This window comes from Nicotiana tomentosiformis, chromosome 6 (assembly GCF_000390325.3).
Source record: "Nicotiana tomentosiformis chromosome 6, ASM39032v3, whole genome shotgun sequence".
Classification (NCBI taxonomy): Eukaryota; Viridiplantae; Streptophyta; class Magnoliopsida; order Solanales; family Solanaceae; genus Nicotiana; species Nicotiana tomentosiformis.
Window position 1 is genome coordinate 83,013,298 of NC_090817.1, and position 13,338 is coordinate 83,026,635.

Below are 13,338 nucleotides of genomic sequence, written 5' to 3' on the forward strand. Positions count from 1 at the left end.
TTTACGTATAATGATGCATATTGAGGAGATGTGTAGGTTGTTTTGAGTGGTAAAAAGTGAGTTGACTTAGTGAGTTGGTCTACTATGACCCAAATGGAATCATGTTTCTTAAAAGTTCGCGATAAGCCAACCATAAAATCCATATTTATTTGTTCCTATTTCCATTCTGGTATTTCAATGACTTGAGTTAAGCCGTCTGGTCTCTGATATTCTGTTTTTACTTGCTGATAGTTAAGGCACCGTGGTACATAATCTGCAATATCTCATTTCATATTGTTCCACCAATAAATATCTTTTTAATCATGATACATTTTAGTAGAACCCGAATGTATTGAATATCTTGAGCTATAACTTCTACCATAATTGCCCTTCAAAGATCATCTATGTTAGGCACACATAAGCGACCATCAAGTTTTATCACACCATTCTCATCAAGTACAAAATTTTTAATCTTGCCACTAAGAACACCTTCCTTGAGCTTAATCAAGCTAGCGTCATCGAATTGTTTGGTTTTAATTTGCTCTACTAAAGTAGACTTAGAACCCATACTTGCTATAAACCTACAATCATACCTCTCATCTAGACGAATCCCTTGGCTAGCTATTTGTAGGGCTTCCTTTACTATTGGACGTTCCACCACAGAAAACCTGACCAAACTCCCCAGGGATTTTCTACTCAGAGCTCAGCAACCACATTCGCTTTACCCGGATAATAAATGATATTACAATCAAAATCCTTAAGCAATTTCAACTACCTGTGTTCTCTCATGTTAAACTTTTTCTGCTTGAATATATATTACAAACTTTTGTGATTGTATAAATGCCACACTGCTCTCTATAAAGGTAGTGACACCATATTCTTAGTGCAAAAATAGCTGATGCTAGTTCAAGATTGAGGGTAGGTTAATTTCTCTCATGATTATTTAACTACTAGAAGCATAAGAAATTACCTTGTCATTGTGCATAAGAACACATCCTAACCCTCACTCTGGAAGCATCACAATAGATCACATATCTACATGTAGGGGTAGGTAGAGTTAATATTGAGGTTATAGTCAACTTGTTTTTGAGTTCCTGAAAACTTTTCTCACAAGTTTCAGACCATTGAAACTTCACATTTTTCCGGGTTAACTTTGTCAATGGGACAGCCAGTGAAGAGAACCCTTCTACAAAACGACGGTAGTAACCTACCAATCCTAGAAAACTATGAATCTTTGCAGGGGTCATCGGCCTAGGCTATTTTTAACTGCTTTATTTTCTATGGATCTACTCTAATGCCTTTTCTTGAGACCACGTGTACCAAAAATGTAATTGTATCGAGCCAAAATTCATATTTGGAGAATTTGGCATAAAGCTGACGCTCCTTGAGTATCTGAAGAACTATTCTCAAATGTTTTTCATGCTCTTCATGGCTGCATGAATATGCCAAAATATCATCGATAAATACTATGATAAAATTATCTAAGAAAGTCTTGAAGACTCTGTTCATTACGTACATAAAAGTCGCTAGTGCATTGATCAATCCAACGGACACTACTAAAAATTTATAACGACCATATTGAGTCTTGAAAGATATTTTTGGAATATTTGCTTCTCTAATTTTTAACTAATAGTATCTCGATCTTAGATCTATTTTTAAGAAATACCTAGCACTTTGTAAATGATCAATAAGTCATCTATCTTGGGCAGTGAATATTTATATTTTATAGTAACCTTATTCAGGTTGTAGAAATCTATGCACATCTATAGAGAACCATCTTTTTTCTTCACGAACAATATTGAAGCACCCTAGGGTAAAACACTAGGTCGAATAAAACCCTTATCTAAAAGGTATTGTAATTGCTTCTTGAGTTTATTTAGCTCAACTGGAGCCACTCTATAAGGAGGAATAGAGATTGGCTAAGTTCCTGACAATGTGTCTATGCCAAACTCAATCTCCCTATCTGGTGGTTTCTCTAAGAGATCAACCAGGAACACTTTTGGAAACTCTTTCACAATCTGTACTGATTCAAGCATTATGAAGTCAGCTTTCGTATCTCGCACATGTTCTAGAAATGCCAAACACATGCTGCTTACTAGCTTTCTAGCCTTAAGGTAAGAAATAAACTTACCCATATGTGTACCTACTCCGCCTCTAATTATAACTAGATTTTCCCCAATAAATGATAATTTAACTATCTTAGTGTGGCAATCAACTATAGCATGATAAGAGGATAACCAGTCCATGCCAGCTATGATGTCAAAGTCAACCATATCTAACAAGTTTAAATCAACTAATGTTTCTCGGCCCTAAACTGTGATGATGCAATCTCTGAATATATATTCAACTTTAACAGATTTCTCTATGGGTGTGGAAACCTCAAACGGAACCCCCTAACGTTTCTGGTGCTTTCACAAAGTCGACACAGAAATAAGGAGACACATAGGAGAAAGTTTAACCTGGATCAATTAATACATAACCAAGGCAACCACAAACTAAGAGCATACCTATAATAACTTTGTTAGATATCTCAGCATTCTTTATGTCTAGAACTGCATAGAGTCTGACTGGTCCGCCTCTTCCCCGAGATTCACCTTTATTTGTACCACGCCTAGTCTGAGTATTAGGTTCCCGAACTGGAGGAGGTAAAATTAAAGAATTACATGTGGATGCTACCTGGGCTACTAGAGCCTTCCATGGAGCATGCCCAAGTTGTGGACAATCTTTCATAAGGTGACATGGGTCATAGCAGTAATAACATCCTCTCTAACCAAAAAGGCATTGCTCGAGATGATTTTTGTTGCACGCGGAACAAATTGGATAGGAGAACCAAGTCTGGCCTTGACTAGTTAAACTGTGCCCCATATAGGCTTGACCATTACTCTGTTGACCCTGTCTGAATGGAGCTGGATAAGAAGACAAGTGAGATGTTGACTGACTCTGAGCTGAGTGATTCATGTTCTTTTCCCCAACTGAAAGTCCACTATAACTACCTATAGCTCTTGCCTTCTTTTCATTCTCTGTAGCTTCCCTGGCAATTTTATCAAAGACCTCCTTGCATGTAGCAATATTAACTACCTAAAGGTAAGTCTTATCATCCTGGTGCAAAGTCATATCTTTGGCCATATATGGATTCAAGCCATCAATGAAATCGTCTGACTTTTTCTCTCTGTGTCGGTATCAAATTAGGTGCATACTTTACCAAGTTTGTGAATTCCATCTCGTATTGAGCCACTAACATGGTGCTATATTTAAGATGTTCAAACTAACACCGGAGATCATCATACGACTGTAGGGGTACTTTCGGGCGAATATTTATGCTTAACAGTTCGGCTTATCGATTTATAAATATGTTAATCTGCTAGCTATTCAATAAGACATCGGTGAATTGGTCTAAGATTAATGATTATCGGGCGATTTATAACCTAAATCAAATAGACAATAAAAGAGAAGTAGAGAACTAGAGAATTTATCATTTTATCTGACTTTAGAGTCTATTAGCGTAATTCCTTCTTCATTTAGAAACTGCTTGAAAATGAGTAATATATTGCTTGGTGAGCATCACATGGCAAGCTAAGTGATTATGGGATGTCTATCCTTATGGAAGAAAGTTCTGACTTAAAATGAAGTTGTTGTCTAGCTGAGCAAATATTTAAATATTCTCAACAAGAAAAACTTTTGAACGTTACATATTCTATGACGAGATTAGGAATTTGTGAAAAAATTTAATTAGGAATTAAGGTGATAGAGAAGAGAGAAGAGATGACTATTGCGGGCTGCTATTCCTGGTGTTGAATTGAGATTTAATAAATTAGGGATTTAGGGTTTCAAATATTACTTATAAACATAGGAGTAAAGTGTAAATATAAAAATCCTTAATAGGTAAATAATTTATCCGATAAGAAAATTGAGTATTCCACTCCTAAACCATTAAGAAATTAATTATAAAATTTTAATTAGTTCATCAACCATTATCCCGATAACTCGATATCAATAAACTAATAAGTTATTTTTACGGTTCGGTTAACTGTTACGGTTTGATTTTTAACAGCCCTATCCGACTGCTAGGCAAAAACTTGGCCCTAAAAGCTTATTTAAATTGTGTCCAAGTAAGTGGCGATAATATGAAATCTCTAGCCTTCTTGTAACCTCTCCACCATTTTCCTGTTGTACCCTTCAACCGAAACCTAATTAACTTTGTGGCTAATGTTTCAAGGCAATCTAAAAAAATAAACATTTCCTCTATCTCTTCCAAAAATAGCATTGGCTCATTCGGCTTGTTTGTACCATTATAAGTAGGAGGTTTTAATCTCAGAAAGACATGTGGATCGATTCTTCCTGTTGGTAACTGCACTGGCTGGGCAATATATTTGCAGGGACAGGAAGAGGTGGTATCCCAGGTAGAGCCTGAAAATAATGTTCTATAACCTCTTCATCTGAATCATGAAGGTCATGAGGAGGAGTATGAATAGGTGCAGCCCGACCATCTACTTGAGGGGCTAGGGACTCCAGAAAATCCAAAATTCTATCATTTCGATCATCACGTTGTTGTGGTTGATTCACCCTGAGTGGGTTAGGAGGGGGTGTGACTTTAATCTGATCATTATCAACCTGCTGAGGTGGAGTCTGTGCCTTTCCAGCGGCCCTACAACGAGCCCGATTACCTCTGGCATTTTCACCTTTACTCGTGGCATTCTGATCTCGACCTCTACCTATACCTCTTCCACGTTCTCTAATTGCAGTTGGTGCCTTTGGTGCAGTCTGTACCTCTGGTACTTCTTCTTGATGATTAGAAGCTGGTATCCCAACATTGTTAGCAGTAGAGGATGAAGTTGATCTTGTTTAGAAATGAGAGACAAAGGACTGTTAGAATTTTGAAACATTTAGCTCTAACTCATAATGTAAGAATCAAAGAAAAGGTAATTTCTTAACATGTCCTACAGCCTCCCAGATATAAGTATGGTGCACAACATACCTATAAGTGAGACTCTACTAGACATGACTCATGATTTTCTAGGACTCCCTAAACCTAATCATCTGGTATCAACTTGTCATGCCCCAAAAGCTAAGGTGGGACGTGATTGGCACCCGACCTAAGGAACTGTAGAGTGAACACTTAACAAAGTTGTACTGAGAATAATGATAACTGAAGTAACCCAAAATGAGGCCATGACATATTTATTAACTAAAAAAATTTAATTCAAACTGAGAGTTAAGTCATAAATCTCAACAAAATACCCAATTGAGAATAAAAATTGTATGATACCCACTGGACTAAGTCATGAGCCTCTAAGAATATCGAACATTTACGTCCTTGGGGCACACTGCAAATGATAAAATAATATAAATAAATACTAAATTTGAGACCCACCAAGAAGAGAATCGGGAAAAGTTGTGGTGGAAGCTATTCCTATCATGTAGTGTCGGAAACGTGATCAGCAATATCTGCATCAATGATAAATCAAAACAAGCCCTCACAGGCTAAATATCACGACGGGATACCCAACAAGTCTCATAGGCTTCCTCCTAAGAAGGCGGGGTGAGACCTTCTGGGATAAATATAACAAGAAGGAAAAAATATCCATATAAAGCATGTAAGCAATTTAAGGTTTGAAAACTGATAGCAGGCAAGACTAAAACTATAAGCTGAACATGTAAACAGATAACTGAAAACTAAAACTTTAAAATAATAGTTAAAATGGAATGGAATTTAAGTTACGTATAGTGACCATGTGTACGTGTGATTTGACAACACACACAGGGGAGTGTCAGCCTATCTCCCCAACAAATAATAGTTTCTGGGATAGTAGGGTAGCTAATCCTAGCCCTGGTGTCACTCACGCACAGGGAGGTTGTCTAGCTCTCCCTTCCGAATATGAACATATAAATGCATGAATGAATAAATGATGAAACTAAATACTAAAGTGAATGTAAATATCGCAAATAAAAGTACATAACAAGTGGTAATACAAGTAAGCATGTAATTCTATCACATATAAAGTAGTACTAAATAAAAGTGGAAGTAATAAAGTACAAGAAGATAGGGATTAGATTTGTTGAACACATGGATCATGTAGGTTTTAATAAAATTTTCTACTGGGAGAGTACGCCTCAACTCACCTAAAAGCTACGTGCTCACTGTAATTCACGCTTTTTTCAAGAAATCCTGATTTACAAGTCTATCTACATGATAAAGGGGATCAATTTACATCTATACAAGAACTAAATGTATAACTTAATTCATTTAGTTCATGAATATTTAGGCTTAACCTGTACAACTTGTGAGTTCTAATTCAATATGCACAAATTAAGTCCACGCGTTCCAAGTTCTATCAATTAATAGATTTAAACAATCTTCAAGTACACCCCAAGTTATAATAATCGGCACCCATTAATGTTTCACCATCTTTCACCACCACGCTTATATCCAAAGTTTCAAGTACTCGAAACATAGAAATAACTGATAAACTAGCATAAATAATGTTACTTACACAACATCAACTATTCTGATATTTTCGAAATATTGATACAATAGCTTTAATCTAGATGTATTTACTTAGTTGAAAAGCTGTAATATTTAATAAAAAATATTTCTTTTAAACCCAAAGCATGCTCATTCACCCCATTTGTAACCAAACACGGAAGATGACTTGAATTTGTCAGAATGTCAATGAATCGAGTAAAGTATACTTTGTTCCAAAATTTATTCTTTAAATTATATATGATAATACCCACAACAATAAAGATGTACGCAATACTCTATTACATTGAATTTCTTCTTCACCGCTTGAAACAATGCTTCGGGATACCTAATTCTCCTTTCCTCCCTTACTGCTACATTTTTTTGTGTCTAAGAAATTCCAAACCCCTTGCCCTTAATCCCCACACTAACAGGCGTGGGCTTGGCCCATTATCTCATTATTTACATAGTTTCTTTTTCTTTTCTCTTATTTTTTTTCTCATTCTTTGTTCAAATTATTATTTCAAGCACTTTAGATCCATATCTTGCACTCACATGTATATTTCCAGATAATATGCGTGAAGTGTGTGGGTCTTTATACTCCCCGGGTAATTTAATTATATCATTAAATCCGTAATTACTGAAATTTTAAGCCTAGAAACTTATGATGCCTTACAGAAACCTCAAAAATAGAGCAACAGAAGAAAGGGAAAGTAGGATTTACGATTTTTTAGATCAGGAAGTGTAATAAAATTTTCTTTCTTTTTTCCTTTTGGGTATTTTAAATAGCGTCGTATGAATAATGAATTGGAGAGTTGAAGAAGAAAGGGGCATGAGTGTGGGTCTGAACGAGAGAAGAATGTGAGAAAGTTGCAACATCCATTTATCGGAGTTCATTTCTTAGAAGGTCACTGAACTTGAACTAATGGAATTTATTCTTGAAAGTCACTTTACTTTGTTTTATAACCGAAAAGTCATCATACTTTGAATTATAACTCAAAAGTCACTCAACATATTTAGGGTATATTAAATATTATTTTTTTATTTTTTTAAAACTCAATCAATTAAACAATAAAAAGCCACCCATTTAACCCGTGACTCAACCCGCTCTTTGACCCGACCCACTTTCTCTTATTTTTGTTACAAATAACGTAAATATTACTTTGTTGTTAATTATCTCGATTTTCAACATACTAGTTTAAGCAAAATATTAAAGCAGTTCGACTAGAAATGGTCTTTTAGTAACATTATTTTTACTATAAGCAATGCGCGTTCTTGTTCTAAAACATCGGGGATGTTGTCTTTTAATTTACTCTTATATTAATATTTGTCGGTCAAAATTTCAAGCGTAAATAACTTTTTTCATTTTTCCTTCCTCTTTTTTATTTTATTCCACTTAAACGCTGCTAATATTTTTGTTTGACTTTCAAATTTAACTCTAGTTTGTTAAGATTAATTTAACTCTAGTTGACAAGTGAGGATTGCTCAGTTGGTAAAGCTCCTCCACCCACGACCGTAAAGTCCTGGGTTCGAGTCACGCTGGAGGGGAAGTGTGAAAACAGTATAGATCCTCCTAATTTGGGAGGGGTTTAAAAAAAAGATTAATTTCTTATTATCTATCTAATACTTTGCTTAAACCAGTGTATACATTCAGTATAATTATATTGAAAACTAATATAATACACTATAGCAAAATAATATTTACGTTTTTATAATAGAAATAAGAGAAAATGGGTCGGGTCATGGAATGGTCGAGTCATGGTTTAAATGGATTTTTTGATTTTTTAAATGGTTGGGTTGTAAAGAAATATGAAAAATAATGATTAATAATGCCCTAAAAGTGTTGAGTGAATTTTGAGTTACAATGTGCAAAGTATAATGACTTTCCTGTTACAAAATTAAAAAAAAAATAACTTTCATAAACAATTTTTATTAGTTCAGTGACCATACGAGAAATGGACTCCCATTTATCCGTATGTGTTGTGTTTTATGTAAACTTTTAATCAAATAAGAGCACATTTAGGAGTAATTAGAAAAATGAGGAAGAGAGAGATTATAGAAAGTGCAAATGAAAATGGGCATACGTATGTGTCCAAGTTGTTAATATGGTTACTAATCTTTAATACTCCATTTTTTTATGGATAATTTAAGAGACCTCCCTTCAAGTTTCGTCCTATCACACTGACCTTCATTGCGTTTATAATATTACGCCGCCCTCCTTTTTTGATTTTCTTGTAATCATTATTTAAACTCATTTTAAATAAATATAAATAAAATATAATTTGATAAATTTGCCCTTTTTAGTATTGAAAAATACGAACCAACCCAATCTATATACACTCCTACATGTATATTTCCTTTTAGTAACGAGATGATAATTTACACTACAAATAGACTATAATTGTTAAGCTTTTAATTTATTCTATGTAACAAAACTTCTAAAATAGTGGTTACGTCCGTTTCATTAGTTCTTATGTTGTTTTCAAGGACCATTTTGATGACGAGAAAAATCAAACTTTCTCTAACAGTAATTAAATTCAAAGTAATTTATCTAATTGAAAGAAATTAACATTAAAAAGGGCAAATCTGTCAAATTATATTTTATTTATATTTATTTTAAATGAGTTTAAAGAATAGTTACAAAAAAATCAAAATAAGGGAGGTAGGTGTAATATTGTAAACCACAAGAGAGATAAGTGTGATAGGGCGAAACCTGAAGGGAGATTAGTGTGATAGGGAGAAACATGGAGGAGCACTCTCAATTTATCCGTTTCTTTTTAAGAAAAATATTTTCCACTCACTTGGTCTAATTTGTGACGCACACGATAGTAATAATTGGTTAGAAAATTTGACCTTTTCTACGTGGTGTAAATAAAGCACTAAAGCGAAGTTGCTTTCAGGGGTTATATTGATGGTGATGGAGTAATGGACTAGTGGTAATGGTAATGATAATTGTCTAAATTATATGGAATTTAAGGCCTCCAGTTTTTGTTGATAATTTCTTGCACGCAAATGAAATATTCAGTCTATAATAATTTGCACGAAAGAATAGGGCACTGACGTGAGTTTACCTCACCTTCATAATTGCAGCTTTACTTTCCCATCTTAACATTCGTTATTTTATAAAAAAATGAATTTGATTATAAGCAGACATAATTTATACATAATAAAAGGAGAAGCCAACTTGTATTCTATATATTGATAAGTTCGTGTTACAGCCCAAATCAGCTTCCTTTCATACAAATATCATATTAGAAAACCAAACAGAAAAACCATGAAACAACATCAAACAAACCTTGTCAAAAAGATTTGGAGATGGTCAGTTTCATGGTTGTAGTTTTATTAATACTACAAAGCTTTTAAAACACATAATATATTTTTGGGCCAGCTAATGACCATGTTCATCAGCAGTTGCAAGGGTCACATTTGCAGTTTGCTCCGCACTTGCAGCCATTTCCTCCTTCTGTTGCTTTCTCAGCAGATCCCTCGTAGCTTCAATTCATGAAAAAAAATTATCAGTTTCTTGCTATACAAAAATTATTTCTTCTTTCAAGTTTATTTTCATTATGCGATTACTAGATCTGTCATTTAACCCTAATTAAATTCAACATAATTTAGAGAGATTTAACTCATATAAGCGGATCGCAACATAGACTCAATGGATAACTGAACCTAGTAATTTTAACCCATAACATGAATATATATAATTCGAAAAATTACTTAAATTTCAATAAAATATTAAGTTTTGAACTCATAATTGGGAAAGTGTAATAAGTTTAGTGGTCAGAACATAAAGTTCTAACCTATGAAGTCTAGATCGTGAATCCAACTCCGCTACACGTGTAAAGATTTTTATACTAAGGTGTTTTAATTTCAAACTTCTTGTAGTAGGTTTATATGCTTTAGTTTTGAGGCTATTAATCCTTTGTCACGACAGTTACCTATAGTTATGTTTTAGTTGACCTGATAATATTTTTGAAATTAAATTAAATATAGAGAAGGGAAAGTTAAAATTAGACTAACTTCTTCATAGGTGCAACTCCCTCAATGATGGTAAAGGTGGTGGTGTTCTCCAAGTCGGGGTACATCCCACATCTGCAATTTAATCAAAATCAAAGAAACAAATAAATGGAGTCAAAGGAAAAATAAATTGTCAACAGGATCAGTTATATATGTTAGTACTAAATATTTACTCAGAACTTACCCTCCACAGCCACTGCCGCATTTGCAACCAGATCCACAGCCACAGCTTCCTCCACAGCAAGACATGTTTTTTTTTTTCTTGGAAAAAGACTAGGAATCAATTTATCAAAAAGAGTTTGTGAATTGTGTTTAGAATGGTGTAGCAGAGACGGGGATTTATAGCAGAAGGCAGGAGACTATTGGTGATTGTGTGATCATACACCTGACACGTCGACAAATAGTGGGGTTATTTGAATTGTATTTCCTAATAGAATATTATCCATGATAAAATATTTATTTAATCTAACTTTTATTTATTTAATCAACCAATGATCCAAAAACCTATCGGCCCCACTAATTCGATTTCGCGTTCTTGAAGTTTACTTTGATGGTTTTAGGGATTCTTAACATAGAGGACTCCATTTTTAGGAATTCAAGATTTTTGATAAAGGATAAAAGAACATTTATCATTCCACCATATTCCCCTCATTTTTTATTCAATTGGCTTACTAAAAAGTGAGCTAAAAGAGGATGATGAAATTCATGCGGATCTAATGGAAAATAGGACATAATGAAGGAAAAATAATTTACATAGGCAATACAAATGAGTTTGGATTAAATTCTTTTTGTCATGTTGATATATTTAAATAAAATTTCGTTTTTGGCCAAAGATTTTGTCTTATTAGAGATTTGTGTTAGTAAAAAAAAGTATAGAAAACTTTTAGTGTTTTATTACATATTTTTAAATTTTTATCTAAACTATATTAAATTGAAATAACTTAAATAGAGCAACATGAAAGTTAAAGATTTATTTAGTGATGCCAAAGTTGCTTCATATTGAGACGTAAGTGATGTAACTTGCTAAAACTAAAAGTAGGGGCGTACATAAGTCGGGTTGATTCGGATTTTTTAATTACCAAACCATTCAATGGTGTCGGGTTTTTAAATTTATAAACCAAACCAAACCAATAAAGTCGGATTTTTCATTCTCGGGTTTTTTGATTTTTCGGATTTTTTCCCGGTAAAGTCTCAATAGCACAAAATATGTAATTTGTGCTCCAAATATTTATTTTAGTACTAGTAGGATACAACTATATAATGTATTTTTCAAGAAAATAAAATAATAATATGAGATGAGTCATAACATTGTACTAAAATTCAATAACATAGATAATAAAATCTCACAAAGAAAATATTACTAATTAATACACCATAATAAAAATTAACAACTAATAAGTACTATTAATTACACAACTAAGCATAAAAAAAGAAGATAAATTAGGTTATACATTTTTATTATAAATTAATGTAAAATTAAAAAATAGATATCCAACATTATTATCATTCCTAGTGTTGAATTGAATTTCCTTTATTAGTATTAGTATTTGATTTGAATTTTATTTGACTTAGTACCTTTATGGGCTATAAAATTTATTGGACCATTCAAGAATGTTAAGTCCAAATTTTAAATAATACTTTTAAAGATAAAACTGTGAACAAGTTTACGAAATATTTATAAATTATATTACAATAAATATTTATATGCATAAAATATTTTTTAAAGTTGTATAAATGTAATGTCGGGTTGGTTTGGTTTCGGTTTGACTTTTTTTAGTTAAAACCAAACCAAACCAAATCAATTATGGTCGAGTTTTTTTTAACACCAAATCACAATCGGGTTTTTTCTCTGTTTGACTCGAATAATCGAGTTGGTGCGATTTATCGATTTTCTTTGTACACCCTAACTAAAAGTAATGTTTGTGCTTTTAATGTTGTTTAATAGCTCATAAAAATGGGTGAGGAACTTGTTAGAATTCGCCTAATCATACTAAAACTAATAAGTAAAACTTAGATCTTTTGAATAAACCGTGGAAAAGAGAATAAGGTATGAAGCTTGCTTGAGTGCAATGAGAATTTGATTTCTTTTTGAAGCCAAGAAAATTGAGAATCAGCACAAATAATATCTTACTAACATTCCTAACGTGGGGTCCTTGATAATATATTATGTACAATTACTCCACAAAATCAGGTGAAATTTCTTTGCTGACATTGATCTCCATTTTGGGTTTCGCCGTCAATCTCAAGATTCGTAGACTTTGCTCTCCTAAATATAGTTTTTAACTCCATTAATTCATTATATATGTTAGATGTCCAGCTGGAGGCCTATTGTTGTTGGAAAATTGTCAAAAGAGAATTATTTTTTTATGCAACTTGCATTTGCTTATAAACAGATAATGCTAAAACTACTGATAAGAACATATTCATTTGCTGTCTATGTCATTGTTTTGTATATAGACGATGCAATCAACTTGCATTTATTTCGATTAATTCATTGAGTATATAATTATTTTTCCTAGGCACAAGTACAAGATAATTTCGCTTATCAAAACTTAAACAATTGGACTAATTCGTCTAGTGTTGTTCTTTTAAGATGGTTTATCCTTAAAATTGGATAACAATTAAATTTATAAGAAGATTCTAAGGATACGCAATTTCACTTAATACCGATAGACAAATATGAAAATTAATAATATAAATGAATTATAAAATAAGGCGAACCAGTATTAAAACGTAATTCAACCCTCTATGGTGCCCTTGAACTTACTGATACCAAAATAGTTGAAAATAAAGCAAAATTAAGGAACAATCGTATCAACAGGAAAGAAAATTGTATTGCTTTTTAACGTGAGAACTGTGTCTTACAAATGGTTAATACT

General features: G+C 33.0%; 1 protein-coding gene across 2 annotated transcripts in view; it reads right to left on the reverse strand.

Annotated features, from left to right (window-relative positions):
- LOC104117964 (metallothionein-like protein type 2) overlaps positions 1 to 10,840 on the reverse strand; it is a 50,447-nt gene extending 39,607 nt beyond the window's left edge. Inside the window, exons 1-3 of one of the 2 annotated variants that reach the window (XM_009629116.3) lie at positions 10,644 to 10,840; positions 10,463 to 10,534; positions 9,609 to 9,931 (exon numbers count right to left, since the gene is read on the reverse strand). In XM_009629116.3, coding sequence (XP_009627411.1) covers positions 9,844 to 9,931; positions 10,463 to 10,534; positions 10,644 to 10,708 — 225 coding nt within the window. In that variant the 5' untranslated portion in view covers positions 10,709 to 10,840 and the 3' untranslated portion in view covers positions 9,609 to 9,843. Of the gene's footprint in view, positions 1 to 9,608; positions 9,932 to 10,462; positions 10,535 to 10,643 lie in introns of those variants that run through there. The other variant, XM_070177525.1, reaches the window with a different exon arrangement.
- Between the last annotated feature and the right edge of the window lie 2,498 nt (positions 10,841 to 13,338).